At 33.4% G+C, this 23647-nt stretch overlaps 1 protein-coding gene across 6 annotated transcripts in view; it reads left to right on the top strand.

Annotated features, from left to right (window-relative positions):
• LOC125055300 (dachshund homolog 2) overlaps nt 1-23647 on the top strand; it is a 153454-nt gene that overhangs the window by 92653 nt on the left and 37154 nt on the right. For all 6 annotated transcript variants that reach the window (XM_047657719.1, XM_047657718.1, XM_047657717.1 and 3 more), the window contains 3 exons: nt 8503-8573; nt 9173-9427; nt 14116-14337. In XM_047657719.1, the coding sequence (XP_047513675.1) occupies nt 8503-8573; nt 9173-9427; nt 14116-14337 (548 nt within the window). The remainder of the gene's footprint in view (nt 1-8502; nt 8574-9172; nt 9428-14115; nt 14338-23647) is intronic.

The raw sequence follows: 23647 nt of genomic DNA, 5'->3' as shown, positions 1-23647 counted from the left end.
TAAAGTCACAGAGTATAGAGAAAAAAAAATGGATGAGCTGATGTTGCATTCAAATATTATCTACATTTTGTGAAGTGAACTACGTAATTAGAATAAACAATATAAATTTAGATAAACAAAATTTATCCATATTGTCGTATTTTTAAATCAAAAGCATCTTTGCGTCATCGACGTTCGAAATTTGAAAATTTGTTCTTACAAACTGGGATCCGGAACTAACTTAAATTGGGATCTGTCATCTAAATAATCAAACAGTTGAATCATTAATTTTAATTAATTAAAAGGAAATTTTTATTATGTAAAAACATCGAAAATCATAGGTTATCTTTCGTTCGTAAGAAGCGGTATGTGTAAAAGGGCTTAAAATTTTATAAAACTAATGATATCAACGAGTATATTCATTAAAGTCATTGTTAAAGACATTTATAGCTGATCCGATGTTATCAATAGGTGTTAGTTTTATCAATGCATTGAACAATACTATGATGGATGGGCTGCGGGACTCTGAGATAATGATGGGACATCTGAGAGTTATCTTTTTTCTTGTTTTTTTGTTTTAATTATTTTGAATATTTAAAATAATTCAATTACATTTTTGTTAGGTGAGTTTTATTTTAAAAATTGTTGAAGTTATACTTCTTTTGGCACGTTGGGGAAAAATGATAAGAGTAAATTTATACGATGCGCGCGTCACAAAAAACCGACACCCTGAAGTTAGCTATAGTCAATATTTTAGTTTTTTTGTAATGTGATGTACTCTCATCATTTTTCCCTTACGCGTCAAAGTTCAACGTCAAAATTTATTAAAGCCTTTTTCTAAGCCGTAAATAAAATAGTTCTATTTATTAATGGAAAAGCAATTTCTACGCAAAGATTGTGGTTACAAATGACATCCACTAGAATAATGTGACTCGAAAGAAACCGCTAAACAAAAGAAATTTGATTTACTTTGACGCGCACCACTCATGCAGCTTAAGGATCAGGAAGGGTTTGTCTCTTTGCATTATCGAAGGAATTGGACTGGAAGTCTACTGATGCATGTAAATTCTCTGTGGTTATCACATACCGAAGCCGTATTTATGCAATCTATGGTCACTGAATCGTTCTAGTGTTACAGCGCAAAAAATCTACTCCCCAGGTATCAGTGAAATTAAACATTATCAAAAAACATTCCCATTACACTTAATGGTTATGTCCCTAAAAGTCCGGGGCTACGAATCGTAGAAGCAATTTTGCATAATTATCCAACATTGCGCCGGGAGACAGGCGACGCGCTGGCGCTTAAATCCTAATAACATCGTACGGGCCCGATCGGAATCTCGTTACCGTACTGTAATCTGCTTTCAACAAATACGACGTTATTTCATTAAATTTTAGAACTACTTCGCTATAATTAATTCCCTTTGTATCAAACACTTTTCGGGAAACCAGCCCTGATAAACAATAAACTATAAGCTCCCACCTTTTCAGAATGCCAAATCATAAAATGACTGCTTCACGACTGATTTGAGAGCGACCGCCGATGCGAAAACCGCTGTGTGAGTTCGAAAAGTGAGTTACAGAATCGCAGGGCTGACCTAAACTTTGTAGCTATTGTAACAAAATGAACATGCAGAGCCGTTCATCTTCACAGATTCACCAGCGACAACTTAAATCTCCTCACGTACTTCTAATATCGTAATGAGCTGGAAAGCTTCGGAGACATATTTTATTTTCTTCCCGACAGATTTTATATTTCATTTCACGTTTCATAAGCGAAATTTGCGTGTCCCTCTTTGCATTTGGCAAGCGTAATGCCTCGGTCGCTTAGTGCACTTTTATTACGGTATTAAGTGACGTAATTTTTCCATATTATATTATTCAAATTTAAATAACTGTCTCCGGTTTCCCCCGCGAGGTCCCGCTGCCGATTTCTTTGTCGCCCCTGAATTTGGTTGTTTACGGTTTCTCTTTTGTTCCAGAACAAAATGTCTATAGAGTCTTCTTATTGAGGTATCTTATAAGAATCTGTCATGATTATGAAATAATAGATTATAAAAAAATAAAATAAAATAAAATATGTTTATTATGGAACTTAAGATACATGTATCACTTATTCCACGTCATTAAATTTGAAAATCAGAAACATTTCAAGGATTTTTCTATTTTTTTAAATATGAATTAATAATGTTGTAACCGAAGAGTCCTTTGTTATATTTAGACTCCAACCTTTATATTAGTATAACTTTATTTAGATAAATAAAGTAAACTCTTAATAATAATATTTAAACGATGGAAAGCCGTACAAAACCATAATAACAATTTCATGACGACTCCTTGTATTTATTATTCTGAAACTGAAGAAGTTAGTAGGCCGCAATTTTTACAAATGACATCGTGACGTTTATGCGAAGGGTGCGCCCAACAAGTCATCATGTTACTTTTTTCCCATTATTCCGCGATTTTATTTTTGATGCTACTTAAATCGAGACAAAACTTTTACAAATTTAACATCTTGAGGGACTGCTTTTTTAATATGTATTTTAAAAATCTACCATATATTATATATTGGATCCATTTCGCAGTTATCAAATCAATCAATCAATCAAATCAAAATACGTTTATTCAATTTAGATGCTTCTTAGAGCATGCTTATGAATGTCAACAACGTTTACAAAATTCACGAAAGAGCAGGACTACGCCATCCGTTCGCAAAACTACCAGGAGGCCTTGTTCTGAGAAGAACGGGCAAGAAACTCAGCAATAAATTATAATATGCATATTTTGTTGAAACCACTGGTGTCTAGAAATCCTCAGTCCCCTTTAGATGTATTCGAATTAAGACAAAACATAAAGTAAGAAACTTGTTGTTTGCGAAATCCCCTTACCATGTTGTTTTCTTTATAATTTATTCCATTCCTCCCCTACACATCGGCCGCTGATATTTTTTATTCGATTAGTAAACCCCTAAGGTGTTTTTAGCCTTTTTTCGCTCGATTTTCTTCGAAGCTTTGTTGACTATTCGGGGGTTACTATTCTTACTGTGGATGAGAAAGCTTATTTGTTTTTGATATTGCATATTTTTCGGCAGTCTCAACCTTTCTTATTACTCATGTTTCATTAAACTGTTTGGTACCTTTTTTGATTGTAGGTTTAATTTTCTTAAATTTCATTCACTCTCATACCTGAGGTCGTAGGTTCGATCCCCGGCTGTGCACCAATGGACTTTCTTTCTATGTGCGCATTATATTTGCTCGAACGGTGAAAGAAAACATCGTGAGGAAACCGACATGTCTTAGACCTAAAAAGTCGACGGCGTGTGTCAGGCACTGGCTTATCACCTACTTGCCTATTAGATTTAAAAATGATCATCATACAGATTCAGAAATCTGAGGCCAAGACCTAAAGGTTGTAGCGCCACTGATTGATTTATTTATTTTTGTTCTGTTCTGTATTACTGATTATCAAATAGTAAATTAAAAATACCTAAAACCTAAAATCAGAAAACAGCAAAAGTTATAATTAAAATTAATGAATGTTTCACTCGTAAGCAATATTAGATTTCTTAGGGAGAAACATAAATTGGGATGAGATCGAATCCTCAAACCGCTACTTACACACTCGATTTGTTCGTAAAGGTGGCGGGGGAAGAACTTTTTGATGGATCGGACGGAGTTTGTTTTGCATGTGAGTGATATGTCTGAAATAATAAATGTTGAGGCGTCGACGTCCCCATCACCCCCGGGAGGGTGAGCTAAAGCGATTTTTGATTTGGGTGTCAAGCAAATGTTTTACTCGGCGAGGATTTCATTTTCTTTATACGCGTTTTGGTACATAATGCAGTGCTATCAAAAGCTTCGTTTAATACTTCCTCTAATCAGATTATGCATACAAGAATGGTTCGTAACGTTAGTGCGGTATTAGGCTGTATGAGCGGTTCAGAATTAACTAATCAGCGTACATTGGCTCGATGGTAGATTGCATCGTATTGTCCGCGCTCGTGGCCCCGGAATATCTGTTTAGGCCACTGCTCGTCCTGTAATGGCAGTGGTTTACGTTAACTAACTTAACTTTCATTATCCACACGGACATTCATGTTGATAGTTAATAATATCGATTCGTTATGGCTTTTATAATTTGAAAATGGAATTGCTAAGTGTTTAGATACATAAAAAATAAATAATAGTTTTAAAAACTAGAACACACGCTTTGAACTATGAACAAAAAATACTGGTATTATTGCTCTGTGCCATATTTTTCGTCTATAGAGCAACCCACGCTTTTTTACAATAATACAAGTATTTTTTGTTCATTACCATTTTCAGCCTAAATTTGGAATTATTTTTCACTTTTTTGATGTGCTTTAAAAGTGTGTGTTCTAATTTTTTAAAACTATTATTAATTTTTTATTTTTTAGTTAAATTTTTTTAAATTTTTAAAAAAAATTTTTTCGGATTATTGCATTGTCATCGATCTTTGACAGGTGCGCAAAGTTTGAATGAAATCTGTCCGTTAAAAGTGGGTCAAAATCGAGTCCGAAGGAGTCGGTTACATACATACATACATACAGATGAAGCTAATATAAAGCGTGTAAAAGGTGTTGTCATTTAGCATATTACTGGTTATAATGATTGTATTGCATTCATTGCTTTCGTTCTAAGGACGATAAAATTAGATAATTATTAAAGAATGTAAGATTCATAAAGCTCGGACGGATTTACATAAAGAGCCGCTTTCCCCAACTGTCCGTCGCGATTTTTTCTCCATCAAGCGACGTTTCTACACCAATTATTTACAATTTGACAAGTAAATGAATAATATTTCCCGATTTCTGACTGCTGCTCCTGGCAGTTGGGGAGAATATTCATTAATTTTCCAGGAAAATCACTGTATCATTTCCATTAATTAACCTACATCTAATAAACCGAAACCGTTTACGTATATCGTGTGATTTCGTTTAAATCCTAGGTTCATTTTACGGGAAAAAACTTTTAATACCGTAATTTAAACTAAATTTCCAGCGCATATTAAAAGCAACTAAAATGATTACATCTCAACGCAAAGCTGCGAGAGCAGTTGGCCTAGTGGCTTCAGCGTGCGACTCTCATCCCTGAGGTCGTTGGTTCGATCCTCGGCTGTGCAATGGACTTTCTATGTGCGCATTTTTGTAGTGCGCAACATTCTCTCGAACGGTTTAGGCGAACATCGTGAGGAAACTGGCATGCCCAAAAGTCGACGACTTGTGTCAGGCACAGGAGGCTGATCACCTTCTTGCCTATTAGCTTGACAAAATGATCATGAAACAGATACAGAAATCTGAGGCCCAGAACTAAAAAAAAATAGTTGCAGCGCCACTGATTCATTCAACACAAACTATTATTATCTTCTATTTATCCAGATAAACTAATAGCTTATCTTTTATTATAAAATAGGAAATGAGTGAAATAAAAACAAGAAACAATTATAATGATTAATCTTTGAAGCCATCTTCATTTTTAATATAACACATTGTGAATGTCATCCATCACATTAACAGTATAATGATAAAAATAAAAGGAAGTGGAAATAATTTATTGCTTTATTGATATAGGCGTTATCTTTTGTCCGATCGTAATGATTTAGTTTCTTTTGAATGCCAGAGCTCATTAAAATTCGATTCAAAACGAATTGATTTGTCAAATATATAATTTAAACTTTTTTACTTTGACGCTTTGATCTTGCCAATTTGTGGGAAAGATATCAAAGATATAAAGAATTATTAACATATTAATAGCGACGGAAATGAAAAATATATTAAATTCAGTCGGAGCTCCGTGACTCGTCAAAGTACGAAACGACTCCATTTTGAGGGTTCAAATGTAGAGTAATTTTAAAGTAGAGCTTTTAATTATATGAAAATACAGGTGGTATTTATGATAATTATTTTAACATAGGTATAAAATAAAAATTTATACCATATACAATAATGTAATGTTTATAAAACCTAAACATAACAATCAAATTTACAGTATTAAAATTTTTCTTCTGTTTATAATATTTTATTTATTTTATTATGTTTATATTATTTTTATTTTTTTTGTATTTAATTCTACTCTAGACTTAAAATACAAATAAAAATAATTTATTTAATATATTGTTTTTATAGATTATTAATAATAAGGTTTCTGATATAAAGGTAAGTTATAGGCTCTTTTGAATAATTTATAACAAATCTTACATATTATTTTTATCATAATATATGTACAAAAATATATTTTTTTTGTTATACATACTTAGGTATATAACTAACGTTTAAAAATTATCTTTGCCATTAAAATACACTAATTTAATTTATTACATTTCATATCATTAGGTTAAAGATAAAATTTTCATTGCGATATCAAATACCACTACCAGAAGTAGAATAACTCTTGACTCTCTGTTTGTCGCATTACTCTGTAATCCACAAAAGGGTTCCAAGGCTTAAAACAGCCACTTATTATGTATGTTACATTTCACTTTCAGACGTCATTTATATTCAAATGCTCAAAAGGCATTACTGGGCAAAAATTGTAGAATTAACCCCTTTGAAAAGAGCGAAATTGGTTGCGGAAAATTTTTCATATATAGCTTTGTTTTTCTCGTGTAATAATGAATTACTTATTATGCACTTAGAAGACAATTTCGAATTAGAAATTTCACATATTATATTATTAAAAATAGTAGTTTTATAATTGACGACGGTATACAGAGAAGAAAGCTAGTATAGGCCTACATGTCCCAGGACACACTGTACCCAAGACTTTTGGTCACAGAAACAAAAAGGCTTTAATAATAAGACAAGGAGTTTTATTTTTATTGGACTGAAATATAATTTATAAAACATTACGTAATCAATTACCGCTCTATTAAAGTTTTTTTGAAGTTATACTTCTTTAGGCGCGTTATGAAAAATTGATGAGAGTGAAATTTTGCGATGCGCGCGCACCGTGACAGAAAATTAACAGAATGAAGTTGCCAACGGAAGATGCTACGGCATTGGACATAATTTAAAAACAACATTCGGATAATAATATAATTTATGTTACACTTAATGTAAGAGAATAATAATTAATATTTATTTATTTAATTTTTCAAATGTAAACTGAACTTTATTGACTATAATGACTCCTTTTCCAGTCTTTGATTATTTAATTGTAATTAATTATTTGCATGCAATCAAAAACTATTTTTAATAATGCCAAAGAAGTATAACTTCTTACGCGCGTACATAAGTACGCGCACCCTTTTTTTATATTATATTGTTAAGTTAATATATTAGCGTGTTTAATTTAAAATGGAATTATTAATACGAATGAGCCTAGAAGACAAAAATAAGCTCCGCTGTCTGATTGCGACATACATCTCGTTCGTATTTAATTGAATTTGTCACGTAAAAAAAATCATTTTAAAATGTGACTTAAAGTTCTTTATATGTATCAAATTCTTACTAAACTTAAGTCATTTATTAATGGACCGAAAACATATTTTCCTACGATATGATACGGTAGCTAATAATTCATAATCAAAAGAATTAGGGTACGCATCCGAACAAAATTACATGCAGCGTCTTCAACAAAGAAACTCAGCGGGGTTCTATGATATTATACTTTTTCCTTTGACTTGCACAGTAGGCAGTATGCTTTATGGTTTCAAATGATACTGTTAGCATTGAGATTTGCGTGGTAGCGTGACCGATTTATTGCCGATGCAACATAACGAGATCCTGACATATCCATTCATTAATAATATCAATTAATGCTTGCGTGTTTCATAGTTTTTTATTCGTTGATCGGCGGGTGTTTATTGATTAAAAATTATTGTTGAAATGTGGCGAGTATGTTTAATTTATGAGTTTCACTTTAAATGTGGAAAGTTATGTTATGAATGTTGAGATCTTGTTGAAATTATAATATACTTGTAACTAGTGTTTTGTTGTTGACTTTTGTCATTATTATTTTTTAGAGATAACACGGGTCAACACAAAGTTTATCTTTGACAAAGAGGCATAGAATTTCGATATTTTAGATAGTAAATAGGCAAAAAAATTACAAAAAGTTGGCTTTGTTTTGGAGACCGATTGAACGATAATTTTTAATTGAAGATGAAACAATTCAAGTAAATAATATGTTTATTTATACCTGATCGTTTTTATTACTAGAGTGCCATCTACCGACGCTTATGTAGAAACTCCGTTCATATCGCGCGGAATTTTTGAAAGAATTAAAAACAAAATATACAAAAAGATCTCTTTTCGTTTTTGTGCATCATAAAATAAACTTTAGGACCAGTAACCAAAAATTTCCGTAAGATCGTGTAATTTTTATCATTAGACCCTTAAAGTACATGCATACAAAATATATATGATTATGATTTGGTAATTATAACGCTGACACTTACTTGGCATGGACCAACCAAAGATCGCTTTAAAAACGGTTAATGAGTTGACATATTTTATTATAATCATATAAAGTTTTAATAATATTTAACTCTCTTTTGTTGCAGGCTACGAGACGAACGAGGCGACATTGAACGCGTTATTGCGATGGACAAAGCTCGCGAAGGTTCACATAATGGTGAGTAATTACATCAAGCTATGGAAGTCATATACATCATATTTTTTTAAGGTATACAACAATTTTAACCGGACGTCGAGGTAAAATACGAAATTTCGCCCGTATCACCTCGACGTCCGTCGTTCCGCAACTGAGTTTTTTTAAGGCTGTTTTTGCCGCGCACCACCACTATGTAGAACCAGCTGCCCACTGAAGTATTTCCGAACCAATTCGAGTTCCTGATTCCCCCAGTACCTACTATAAAAATAATAATAACATTTATGATTGTAACAATTTATGTTTAAAAGAGTTCTAAAAGGTTTTAATGATATAAATAGACAGACTGGCGCCGTAACGCGTTACGTAACGAAGTGTTTTACCCTCCCATAAGAAGTTATCACTTTAAAAGTACATACAATGTTATATCACTAAATGTCGCATGACTACACTGTTTGTTGTTCTAATTATTATTCATAAAACATAAAAAAATATAATTTACTCCTGGATTTACTGCTCAGTTCAGCAAATAATAAATTATAAAGACGGGAAGAGGGAAGGAAAGAAGAATTTACTTCCTATTCCTAGACAAGACTTCTTAAATAGGCCATCAATTGTTACAGGTTCATCGCCAGGCCATAGTCCTGTTCTCAACCTATCAAAGTCAGGCTCCGGAGATCGGGAAAGGTCTGACCGTGAACGGGGTGAGAGGGGCGAAGGCTCAGCCAGTGGCCGGAGCTCAGCTGCCTCCCGCCGGACGCCTCAGCCTCCCCGGCTCTCTTCTGCAGCTACAGCACCATCTCCAAGATCACATACGGACGAGAGCGATGCTGCCCTCTCTGACCAGGATGACCATAACGTTAAGGACGAAGACGAAGGTACGTTTTCACTGTCTTTGTAAGACAACAATTACCATTCTAAGTTATCTCTTATGTTTATTTGGTCAGAAATATTTAATATCGGTTTACATCGAACATTATTTAGCTTTTAAATTATATTTCGAATAATAACAATGGATTTTATTGTTCACACTTTTGATCAGTGTCATAACATCCCTGAGGTTGTAGGTTTGATCCCCGGGTGTACCAATAGGTTATTCTTACTATGTGCTAATTTGATTCTTCCTCGTACGGTGAAAAAAAAACCTTACAGAAATCAGTATTCATCCAAAATTCGAGCGTTGATAGGCAAAGAAGGCTGATCGTATACCTATTAAGAAAAAAAAATGAACATGACACATACAGCAATTTAAATCCAAGATTATAGGTTGTAGCACCTGTTTTTTTTTTATTTTTTAATAAAAACATGCTAGATTACAAAGTCAATGTATAGTATAAAATCTCATCAAGCTTTCAATTACATGTAAGTGAAATTACTGTGTAATATCTTTTAAATTCTCAAGCAATTGTAGTAAGAAAATTATCAACCATAAACCTTCTCTCTCTTTTATTTTAGAACGCAACATTGCAATATAAGTTTATGTCTATCGTTCAATTAAAACGGTGACTGATCGTTCCGTTTCTCTGTTAAAAAGCTACTCAAGCATAATATGGGAAATGAAAGAAACAATCGTGATTATAGAGTAATAAAAATATTCCCATGACTTCTATTTATACACTTCAGGTATATTTTAATGGCTCCAATGACTTAGACCCAGCTCTATTATCTACTTCATCTATGGTTTTTTGACGCAAATTGGTCCGTAGAGATGACACTGTCAACTTTTACTAGCACAGAGTATAAACTATAGTAAACAAGGAAAATATTAAAATGAAATGCTTCTTTCAATCATGACCCAGAGTTACCATAGCCAAAAGTTGAAATTTGACTGACGGTTAATTTACAAGATAATTGATAAAACTGACACAGAAAGTTTAACCATACTGACACTAATTTTTTTTACATAGAATATCATTTTTTTTATTTCACATCCCTTTTTATCTTTTTTCAGTTAAATGCTGCAATTGTAGTTAGAAATTGGTTAGGCAGACATGACCAACGTTATTATCCTTACCCATCAAGCAAAATCATCGAACATTATATTAAATTACATACATTACTAAAACATTTAGCTTTCTATAAGTTTTTGCAGATTTAGACTTAAATACTAGTTATCACTTAGATCATCAATCAAAAGATTTAATGCAACGTCACGAATTCATCAGATAGTAATTTAAAGTGCTATTAATGTAAACTATTATGATTATAGAAAGCAATAAGATCGCGGGTATCATCAAAAATTCACTTTTAACAATTAAAAAATATCAAGAACTACCGTCCTAAAACAAATATTTCCTACCTTCTCTAGACTTTGCGCGTTTTGTGTCTTCCGTATGTCAAAATCCGATACATTTGACGTACGACAATCAGATTTAGCGATAAATCTCGTTTTTGAATCTCACCCAGATCCCAAGAGATATATAAATTAAATATTCACCGGACGTTCCTCAACTAAGTGTTTTTTTAAGGCAGCTTTTGCCGCGCACCACCACTATGTGGAACCAGCTGCTCACTGAAGTATTTCCGAACCAATTCGACTTCCTAATTCACCATGTTCTATAAAAAACTAATAACATTTATGTTTAAAAGGTTTTAATGATATAGATAGACAGACTGGTGCCGTTACGCGTTACGTAACGAGGCGGTTTACCCTTCCATAAGAAGTTATCAGTACAAAAGTACAATATTATAACCCTAAATGTTGCATGACTATACCATTTTTTTTTCTAATTATTATTGATATCTTATATATATTTATTTATTATTATATATATGTTAAACAATCTAACTAATATTAAAAGCTCGTCCCTCCGTTGCTACTTTCATAAATTAAATGTTGTATTAAACGCGTTTTAATAGTTATCTATTTTAATAATAAATTACGGAATATACCGTCGTAGAGCAAAACAATGATCGATGAATGTAAATACTCGAAGAGTACAATAGGTAAATTAAGTGTAACAATAACGTTTGTGTACTCAAGTTATTGCAGATTGTACACAAAATACTTGAAAACGTGGGAACTACTTAACGGTCACGGGGGTTAGATTCTTATTTTAAAAACTATTCAATATAAACAAAATGTGAGGAGTGTTGGCCTAGTGGCTTCAGCGAGCGACTCTCATACGTGAGGTCGTAGGTTCGATCCCCAGCTGTGCACCAATGGACTTTCTTTCTCTGTGCGCATTTAACATTCGCTCGAACGGTGAAGGAAAACATCGTGAGGAAACCGACATGTCTTAGACCCAAAAAGTCGACGGCGTGTGTCAGGCACTGGAGGCTGATCACCTACTTGCCTATTAAATTTAAAAATGATCATGAAACAGATTCAGAAATCTGAGGCCAAGACCTAAAAGAGGTTGTAGCGCCACTGATTTTTATAAACAAAATGTAATTGATGAAATTGTGCATCAATTTTATATAAATTTTAAGGTAAGATTCCTTTTTAAAAAAACGCATTCATTAGATTTAATGATCATTGAAATATCAATAATTATATTGTGGAGGAATTCTTTTGTTGACAAAATTTTTTGATTGTTATTGAAAAAATATTAATGATAGTTTTTATTATTAAATATCAATTAAATAAATCATTAATGAAACAAGGATAAATTCTATGTTTAATTTTTTAATCTGACTTGAATCTTGGCTACTATATTTATTTAAGTTGGTTACATTTTTCATGTGTGAAGTTATGCGAGAGAGAGTGAGAGCGACTTAACTTTTAATTTACTAAGGTAGTAGAAGAATTCGTGAATTTTATTTACTTTAAATATATGATTATAAAAATCATCGTTTAAGCAAGGTCTCGGTCATATAAGAACCTTTCGACGTTGGTTATTTCGAAAAGCTAATTAAAAAATTCGGCATAATAATAATTAAAGATGTGTAAAATGCTGAAACCATATTTATTTATAATTAATTTCAATACGTGCGCGATGATCACGATGTAGAATAAAAAAGCTCTTTGACCGTGTCATTCAACTTTGATCTCTGTCTGGACGTATATTACCTCCTTCTTTCAATCACACCTTTCCAAACTTAATCACACCTAAGACTATAAAGGCGTAAAATTCAATTTCAACTCAATGTCATTCACAATAGAGTTCGTTTTCCAAGGATTGGGTTAGTCGGAATTTTGTTAATTGGTCTTATTAGGCAGAATATGTTGTGACAACTGGGAAAGTGCTATCGTGAACATCGACAATGACGAAACGATGTTGTCTTCATTATATGATGAGCGTTCACTATCTTGTCAGTTAAATTAAATGTATCGATAGATTACTTTTTGACCGTGAGAGAATTCAATTGGTTTTTTGTATGCTTTGTATTTACACTTCTCAGACGCGGTTCTATTTATTTCTATAGTATACAAGAGTTACTATTTGATTAACTTTTGCTAATATATTCAATGGAAACTACGCCTTATTAAAATGTACAAGCAGATTTAAATTTACTGCTTATTTCTAAGAATTTTTCATATGGAATCAGTGTAAATATATTTAATCGAACATGTTGGAAACAATTTCTTTATCATAGATCATTCATTATATTGGAATAATGTACTATCAGCAAACACTAATTTAACTATTAAAAAATTAACTAAAACTAAACAAATTTTTAGTTAAAACTATAATTTATTCTTTTTACCGCTTTTATTAAATATATTGTTTCATACTCTTTCGGAATATAGTAAACAATTTACAAGTTATTAATAAATTAATCTTAACATCTAAATTATGTATTGAATGTCTTTATCATTTTGAATCTAAAGAAACGAGATAATATTTGTCATCGTATGGACTTGTACGATAAGTAGGGATAAAAGAAAGACATACCTTGCCATTGATTTTGCTGATGGTACATGCAAATGGGCTCACATCAAAGCCTAGAGCCACGCGATTACCATGTTCAGTGCAGTTATAATTGCAATATGAATGTATGCAACGAGCTCCTAATGGTTGTGCACATTTCTATTATAATACAAGATTCCTACAATGTTGATACGAAGAATGTCTTAAGTTGTATTTTTTATTGTGACTTAAACTAACTGGATGTCCACATCTTATTTCTCTTCTATATCCTTCTGTGTAACATAATTGTTTGTTTATTAATTTAATAAGCTTATCCAAAACACAAACGCCACTTAGAATTAAAAAAAAAACTAACTGGACGAGGCTAGTCTGTGGCAGTTATTGTCACAATTTTTTGTCTCATATTAAGATGTTTACTGTCAAATGTAACAATGTTGTCAACATAAAAAACCTTATTTTGCATAGTAGCAGATCCCACGATGGTTCATTAGCAGACCATATTATCTTATGAAAAATGATATAGTTTTATTAATCTTAAGGGACACTTTCAAACACAGTATATACACATATTTTATCTTTAATCTAGTGAAAGTAATTTAAGTATTAAGGTATCGTTTAAGGTTGGGGAAGTATAATTTCGTTTAAGAAAGATTACTGATGTCTTAACTATCTGTGATGTCTATCTATATTTCTGTTTCACAGATTTTTCTCGTGAATCAAACATTCTTTGAAAATGAAAATCTTTTATCCAGGAGGCGATATGAGCGACGGAGAAAGAGATCTCCAATCGGCGAATTCACCAGCCCCAGTGAGCTATGCACCTCAGTCAGGCACCCCACCTTCAGTGCCAGTAGACCCATCAGCAGACACCCTGGTCTCATCCACAGAAACCCTCCTAAGGAACATACAAGGGCTTCTTAAAGTTGCAGCTGATAATGCCCGCCAACAGGAGAGACAAATAAGTTATGAGAAAGGTAAGCTCCAAATTTGATCAAATATTTAATAATTTATCTTATGAATAAACGCTGTCAAAGTAAATGTATGCGAGTATGTACAGTATTAATTAATTCCTGAAAAAAATGGTATAAGTGTTGTATTTTCTTAAATTATTTTTAATTAATACACCAAAGAAACAACTTTCGAATAAATTAACAGTTAAATCATAAATGATACAAAATCATAGGCCTACAGCTATATTTTGCATATATTGTTTATAGACTGTCGTCAGATCTTATATTATAAATACATACATTGATATTATCTGTTTACCTACGCTGAACACATTGGTTACCTTGTATTTTTTTATTTTTTTTAAAAGACAATTCACACCGATTGACCTAGTCCCATGCTAAGCTGGTGAAGCTTGTGTTATGGGTACTAGGCAACGGATATACATACATATTATAGATAGACATATAAATACATATTTAAACACCCAAGACCTAAGCACAGCACCAAATGCTCATCACATTGATGTTCGTCTCAGCCGGGGATCGAATCCGGGACCCATGGCTTCGCAGTCATAGGTACTAACCACTGGACCAATGAGTCGTCTATTTAGTATATTTGATAGCTAACAATATAAAGTACGGAGACAGTATGAATTCAAATAAGCACAGCACAGCTTCGTGCCTTTTGCAAATAGCCGTAGAACAGATGCGTTTGAGTTATAGCCCAGCCCACTATCATTACATACGATTCCATTCGGACAGCATAATTGTTTAATTGATATTTCTGCGAGTTATTTATACACGTCATTCCGTTTTCCCCACGAGAAATATCTTCGTGCGCTATGCCTGTCGAAACTGAACCTCGTTGAGAGCCTATTACTATCTCAACACAACGGCTATGATTGTTACCTGTAATCTAAACCATTGTTAAAACCTCGCAGCTTATAATATCCCAATATTAAAATAACACCTGCACGAATTCAAACACGCCCAAAGAAAAACGAAACACAATTGTAACAAAAATTCATAAAAATACAGAGGAGAAAACTCGCGGCTGGAGTCATCATCAAAACTTGAATATCAATATTGCGCCGCGAGCCAATTGTATTAATAAACAAAACAAAATGGGAAATAATAATGCTATAGGCCAACAAAAGGTTCCATTTCTCCCCTGACATGTTAGCGAGTGCTAAACGAATAACTCCCTAAGCATACTGCTTTAAGATTGTAAATTGCCTGTCTAGACAAAACCCGTAATTTTGTTATTACGATAATAAAATCATTGATGAAACATTTTTTTAAATTCATGTATCTGCTGTTCCTTACCGTTGATTTTTATAGAAATTACAGCAATCACTCTTGTGGTTCGCTTAGCTGAATTGATAGGTGTAGTAAGGTTTGCATTTTTATTGGCGCTCACGTCAGTCAGACATATGGCAAGGTCATTGGCACGATGTCAACTCTTTTTTTCTAACTGCCGAACTGAATAGGTTACGTTTGTATGAACAAACATCATATCATCGCCCTCCTGTTGCTAGCAAATAGGAGATCGCTATCTAGACACATTCGCTGGCAATTTTTACACTAGACATGCAGAGTGGGTGTCGCACAGACAAATGTGTCTCGCATTCACTGCGTTATCAGATAACCACGAGGAGGGTTGTTTGAAAGGCATTCTATGATAAAACTTGTCGATTTGAAAGTGTCAACAGAGTCACAATGAACTGTAAATTGTGCCCATTTCGACTAGACTTTAGAATATTTGAAAAAGATCAACTATCTTACATTTATAAACTTAAGCTGCATTCCACTAAACAACCTTGAAGTCTGATTGGTAATGGTCTTAAAGCATCGATATCTCGTGCGATACGATGCATTTCTTCGACTTAAAATGTTCACCCCTCCATGAAAAAAGTAAACACAGGTAACACGCAGAATCGTTCCGATTGCAATCATCGCGACATAAATCTGCTTCGGCTACTCTTTAATCCTTTATCCCTGTTAACTCTTACCGCTTAGTTTATTTCTGAACCGTTCTGGTCTTGTTACCGCGCTTTTATACACCTCTTTTGTTTTACAACTATCAGTTTTTGTTAAGCTAAGTGCTGTTCAATGGACAAATGGCACATGCGCAAGTAGATACGGCAGTATTTTATGGGGTTCGGTAATAAAGGGAATTCCACTTCCATATCAAGAGATAGCTAGCGTAGCTCGTAGTAGGCAGACGCGATATTACTACGTTAGTTTCCTTTTAGTGCATTAAATACAAATAGAAGCTAATTTTAGTTCAACCGATTTAGACTTTTCACCTTTAGTATTTGCGCGTGATTAATAATAGCGTTTGTATAAATATGTATGATACAGCACTGTTATGATTCTAGAGAATCGCAATGTTGTGGGGGAAACAACCCATCAATAATATGGAAGTGACCGATCGAACAAACACGAACTGGTCAATGATAAAAACTGATGAGCAAATAAACAGACAGGACTTGTGTACTCAGCTAATGGATTCAATTGATATGAAAGCTTTTACAATACTGACGGGACAGACGCTATTACGTTGTGGTGAAATCAAATTAGTGACAATTTGCGATTCCCTTTTTATTTAACATACAACGGTACTGCGGACTCTTCATGAGTTAATATGATTAAAGACTTCCTCTTCCTATCTTTATTGCATAAATTATGCGTAGCTTCGAAGTAAGTAAAGGAATAGTTCTATTGTAATGCTTTGCTATATCGTAAGTTAGGCGAGCAATGCAAACAACCGCCTCCAGGGAACTAACGAGCCACTGCGCTCACTGAAGATGCCCGTGCGCAGATAGACCGAACGATGCATTGTTGCCGCGCCGCGCTAGCTTTCGCACCATTGTGCTTTAGGTGTTCCACAAAAATCACTTTATTCAATCTCTGTTTGTTTACCTCAAGTCGACGAGATGAATTATTGCTTTTACGTGCTATCAGAAATATAGCTCTATTGAAAAGGTGTATTCTATAAATACAATGTGATGAATATTCAAGACGACATCATGTCTTTTCAATAGGCTATAACTGATGTGTGGTTTACGTACCACTTGTTCATACGTAAACAATAAGTGACATTAACCACCATTAGCGTAAGGATATTAAAATGCCATTCCTGCAAAGTAGATAGGCGACATCAGACGGCCATATTGGATTACTTGCGCGTGTTGCTCCGGTTACAGTGCGCACGCGACTCGACCACACGCATGCCACGCCATCTAGTGGCCTCGGTATGAACACCGAACATGACATACCGTGTATATGTCGACAGCCCTTATTTAAATAATCGGTTTTGAGTTTGAGTCTAATTTCATAAACAATGCTAAAATAATTATTGAAATGTTCTATGAAATGCGATCAACGTATTCAGATCTCTCGTTACACATAAATTTTCTAAGGTAGCTCAAATATGAATCCTGTGAGCAACAACCTAAGAAACTCCCTAAGGATCTCGGAGTGAACACCAAGAGAAGTGTCAGATGTGCGAAACACCGAAATTTTGATTTTGCACTCTCCTGTGCGGTATCAAGGCTACATATTCATTGCGTCATCGCGAGTTACGTCGTTATCAAATTCCGATTATAACAAAGGGGTAAAGTGAGACAATCGTAAAGTTTAATAATAATTACATTCTCAACTCTCCTCCCAGTTTGTGCACAATAATTAACCGCTCGGAATTACTTAGTCGAAATAATTCAATGTGACGTACGCCGAATTACTCGTAAGGTGAAATGTCTTTATTGAATAGCGACTGAGATTTATAAAATAATTGAAATATACATATACTTACTAACAATTATTGAAGGAATAAGATTAGAAAAAAGTAATCAATTTTTAATAATAAAACGATATTCCCAACCTACACAGTAATAAAAATATAGAAAACTAAAATTAATTTTTAAAAGGACCATGTGTATTTAATGCTGGCAGGATTTCCACGGTGTATTGTGATACTTATTCGTTAAGAGAGGAAAGCACCAGCTCTGGGGTTACCGGTATTGCCTACCAGACGCCATGAAATATTTAAATATAGGGTTTAAAACTATAAATTAGAATATTAACACTACGTTTAAAAAAAATTGGCCCTGTGTGTACCTTTTTCGCTAGCAGCACTTCCTCGTTGATCCATTCTAGATTTGCCAGGTCTATGGGCCCCTAAAAGTTCTAATATGACAGCTTTTTTTAAACTAGAGAATAACTTCTTGTGGCCTGCGTTTTACTTGACGATATAATATTGTACTCCCAGTTTATTGTATCTCCTTGTACTTATCACGAATATTTCCATGGATTTGATCATCGTTAATATTTAAGCGACATAAACCTCGGTTAAGGAGTTATTTCAAGGCAAACTTAACCAGGCCTATGAATGCAAAATACTTGTATTCCGGAAGAGGTCTTTTAGTATGGTTTTATACGTCTCTTTGGGGTGAAACAAGACCCTTGTAATTTACATACGGAATTACTATCCCCAGTGATATGCTTGTTACATGTGTTTATTATATTATGAAATTATATAATAAATATAACCCGCGCCTTTATATGTGCTTGTTTTTTGTAAGTGATCACTTTCGTACCGAATTTTGTCCGTAGTGGTTCAGTGGTTAACCTTCTATGTTTCAGACTAAGTTTATATACGATTGAACCTTATTTTAAAAGACCGATAACAAACCCGCGAGTTAAATAAGATTATAGCTGTCCATAGATGGCGACCATTTATTAATCACCAATAATATCTAAGTACAATAAAAAAACCGTTATTCCAAATACTTTCTATCCTAAAAATTACCGTCTATATTTCAAACCCCCCTTAAAGATTCTCTTGTTCAAATACAAGATATAACCATTAAAACACCACCTCCCATTATTTTTCATTAAACCGTATTCCTAATTTCAATACAGAGGGAAAAATCGTAATATAAGTCATAGCATGCAGCTGGACCACCGTGGGAATATAAATCTGTTTTATATGCAGTTAAATTTTAAGCTAATAAGAGAAAAAAATACCAGAACCGCAGAATATAACACAAGGAACAACTAATGAAAGCTTAGAAGCATTCACATAAATCTCTTTTACATTTTTAATACCAATATCCGAGGGGAAAAATGAAACGACACAGATCTTATTTGAATGCGGGTCTGTTGATATTTTTGTATTATCTATGGTACTGGAGTTGTTGGTCTAGTTCGTTCAAAGCACTACTATCTACCAATGAATACGCTGAAGGGATACATCATAAGAAAAGCTTTGAAACCCAAAAAAATACGACATATGTCAGATATAGAAGGCTCACCTACTAAAAGGATGCAGTCTGTGGTCAATACCCATGCAGGGTTGTAGTCTATGGATTATTTGTAATCTATGGTCTTGGATATATTAGGCTTAGATTTAAACAGCTAAATGGCTCGCATTGCAGGCTTTGATATCTCTTTTGTAGCTATGCTTTTTCGTATCGTATCGAATCTGAAGGAGTCGTGTAGTCTCATTAAAATAATACACGGCTACCGGATAATCTTATCCACTGTGTTTCGATCGCAGATTGGGTGCGCGTGCGTCGATAACATAGAGTTATTTCGTTGCGCGCTCGCGTTTATTTTTATATTCGAATTCTTGGCGACATCTTCATTATTTGTTCTTAAAGTATGGCCGTAAAGATTGTATTTATCTTTTACGAATAATTTTAAAAAGTTTGAAGACTTTCTTCTACTTGTGATAAAATAGTGTCTAGGCGTAATATACTATTGTTATATGTCTATTCTATATATTTATCAGGATCTGCACATAAACAATGACATGCATATAAATTAAACAGTGTTAATATATTCTATATAGGCATCGACATTATACAGATAACGCAAATTGTAGCGTAGATAATAAACAACATATTTTTACCTTACAACCACTTTCCACAGAGAGATGAAATCTCCATACAATGTATGCGAAGAACGTTCTAAATTTCACACATAATAAAGTGGAGCAATTCTTATGATTATTAGCGTAGAGACTGCGGGAATAATCCTCCGCAGTGACATCATGTGACATAAGCCGGAAAAATCTAATAACAATAAAATAAAATTGCCAGTTTGTAAATTTAAAAGCAAAGGGAAGAAAATTCGTTTTTCCGTGCCATGACAGCCATTATCGTTACTTTGAATTTCCCTCACAAGCACGTGAATTAACTTGATGGATTTACAATATACAATTATGTTTATTTTATTGTAGATATTGTGAATTTTGTCGCTTGTCGTCAATCTAATACAGGAATAAATTATGTATAAAAAATATTAAAGTATTTTTACCAGTAAATTTTGAATAATTGCGAGATGAAAATTAAAAAACATTCACTGTATTATTGAAGTTCTATTATTATTGAAAGCCATAAAACTGTGTTAAAATTGTGTTCTTATGTATGTTAATACAAGTCGTTATGTGTTTTACTAAACAGTAATTCATTTATTATAAAGTACCTTCGAACACGAAATATATAAATCACCAATCGAACACAATACGCCATATTATAAGTCACAAAAACCTCTTGGATATTTTTATTTGTTCAAGCCAAACTTTAAAGGAAACTATAAGTTATACAATATAATATTTTTACTAATTAAATTCACATCGCCCATAACTTCCTTATCCGCATTTTAAACGTCTCAACAGAAACCGAGGGGATACTATTGTTTTCAATTTCAAATGGTCGCATTCACCTTAACGCGCTTAAATTATTTTGTCAGTTTTGAGTCGTAAATTTTAGGCAGACTTTAATTGTAATTTTAACTGCTCAACTTACAGGCGGGAAAATATGTCTTAATTCGCCAGTGACTTATGTTCAATGTGCATATCTGGGGGATTGTTATTGTTTATAGCTTTTTAATGTAAAATGTCTTGGCTACAGTTATTGCCTTAAATTAATTTATTCCTTAACATTGCTACTCAAAGAAATATCGTATGCCGCCATTATTAGTATGTATGTCAAAGTAATAAATGCGATAATAAATATACGAACAGGCTATACAATAAATCCTTTATTAGTAAAAAAGCGGTAGTGTTGGCCTAGCAGCTTCAGTACGTAACTCTCGTGCCTGAGGTCGTAGGATCGATCCCCGGCTGTGCTCCAATGGACTTTCTGTGCGTAATCGCTCGTACTGTTAAGGAAAACCGTAAGGAAACCAGCATTCCTTGGACTCGTCGACGGCGTGTGTCATACAGAAATCTGAGGCCTAGACCCCTAATAAGCTGTAGCTTTTATAGGTCTTTTAGATTATAGATACAAACTTATACACTACATAATAAGCTTTGCTGCTAAAAATAAACACTCAATTTATTACCTTTTTATATCACTTCGTTTGCTCCGCGTTGATCCAATCGTAGTGACGTTAAGAACATTCCTTTACAGATGTACTTTCATCAGTTGTTTTTGTAATTAGCACATCCGTATCTATGATCAATACTAAATTTATATATTAAATATATGAAATAACGTATATTACCTTCGTACCTATGCAAACAATGTCTTTTAAATGAAATATAGTCTCTGAATAATATAAAAAGTGCACCCGAACAAGAGATGTAGGGTGTGACGGATAAATTTAAATATTGTTGCTTTTATTGAGTGCGTGAAATTGAAGAGAAATAAAATTTTCTCGCGACCCTCAGGGAGTCAAATCGTATTCCTTCCAAAAATAACAAATAGAATGACTTTAACAGTCGAGAGCTCATCCTAACTTTGTTTTAGCTGAGTTTTTTCATTTTTATTTTTAAATCTTTACATTTTCAACATAGTGAAATTCGTAATATCTGTGAAAGGTTTCTTAAAACGTATATGTATATGTATAAAATTTTGACATAAACTTTTTTATACATATGTTTGTTTCCTCGTAATATAAATTAGTAGATCAATTCAATTGATGGTCAGTACCGTGTGCCTGAAATACCACGGTCAAAATTTGTATGTAATAAAATCGTTATAAAAAATGTATTTTTATTCAGTAGTTACGGGTTATGATGTTTAAATCACAAAAAATATGAAAGCTCTATGATAGGTACAAACAAAAATTTAAACAATTTAGTTAAGTCAATATTGAAAAACGCTTTAAAGTGACTCCTAAAAACAAAAAGCTTACAATTTTTTCCTAAAGTCCCGATCATCGGTTCGAGAAGCGATATCAGTTAATTATTCGAGGCCATCACTAAATTGCGTAACCAAAATCGATTCTTTTGTTTATGGGTTTCGATCCTTTCAATCATCTATCGACCATTGAGCGGTATCATAATAATTGTCCATAATTACACATTCCCTGAACGGCGCATCACTTTTATTGTTATTTTATTTATAAAGTAATATTCTTCAAATTTAATTCGATACATCGATTTAGTTATAATCGAATTTAATGCTTGATAACAATCATTTAATGCGGTGATAAATTTGTGAGTAATTTCAGTTCGGTAACAACTTTTTTATGCATAAACGGACGCGTTTATATGTAAACTAAATTGTAGGTTTGATGAATTGATGAAGTCCTGTTCAGTAAACGCGAACTAATGTTACTAACTAAAAATAAATAAATACTTTATTTACAAGGAACGTTGGTACATTCAGACTGATTTATTATAAAATACCCGCACAATAATAATAGGCTTGCAAATATCATATTAATTATCATAATGCCATAATAATAAGAACAGTCAAGTTATATGTAATGGTTGTCTTAACTTATGGTCTATATACTCTTCAGTGCTATAAAGGCACCTTGCTGTTTAAATGTAAAAATATATTTATTTATTTTAATGCTACTTATATGTACTTCTTTGCCTTTGGTTGAAGAATCTTAGACAATGGTTTGGTCAAAGCACTAAGTCATTGTTAAGAAGCGCAGCATCCAAAATTAAAGTAGCTATGATGATCGCCAACCTTCGAAGAGAGATGGCACTATAAGAAGAAGAACCTTACGTTTGCCTTCGCCGTACGAGCATGATTTTTCCATAAGCGGCACTTTTAGAAAATATGGTTTAGTACACCGCGGGGTCGACGTCAATAGATTTGAGTACAATGCCGTGAGGCTAGCAGCTCAGCAGTACTGAAATAATGAAAGATTTGTTCAAATTTGTTCAATCAGACGGCCTTTTGGCCTTAAAACCCGGATTAGATTTCGAACAGATCAAACAGTAAAGAGATAGATCGCCACTTAATACTCAAAGACCACCAGGAGCATCTTTTGTTGCGACGCAACTCGCGAGATGTGGAGATATGCCGCATACCGGGTCTTAATGGGCGTCCCTTGGTAATTTAAGTCTCATGTGCGAAACCTT

Source organism: Pieris napi, chromosome 13 (assembly GCF_905475465.1).
Source record: "Pieris napi chromosome 13, ilPieNapi1.2, whole genome shotgun sequence".
Taxonomy (NCBI): Eukaryota; Metazoa; Arthropoda; class Insecta; order Lepidoptera; family Pieridae; genus Pieris; species Pieris napi.
Note: the sequence above shows the minus strand (reverse complement) of the source record. Positions and strands in the feature narration are given on the sequence as shown.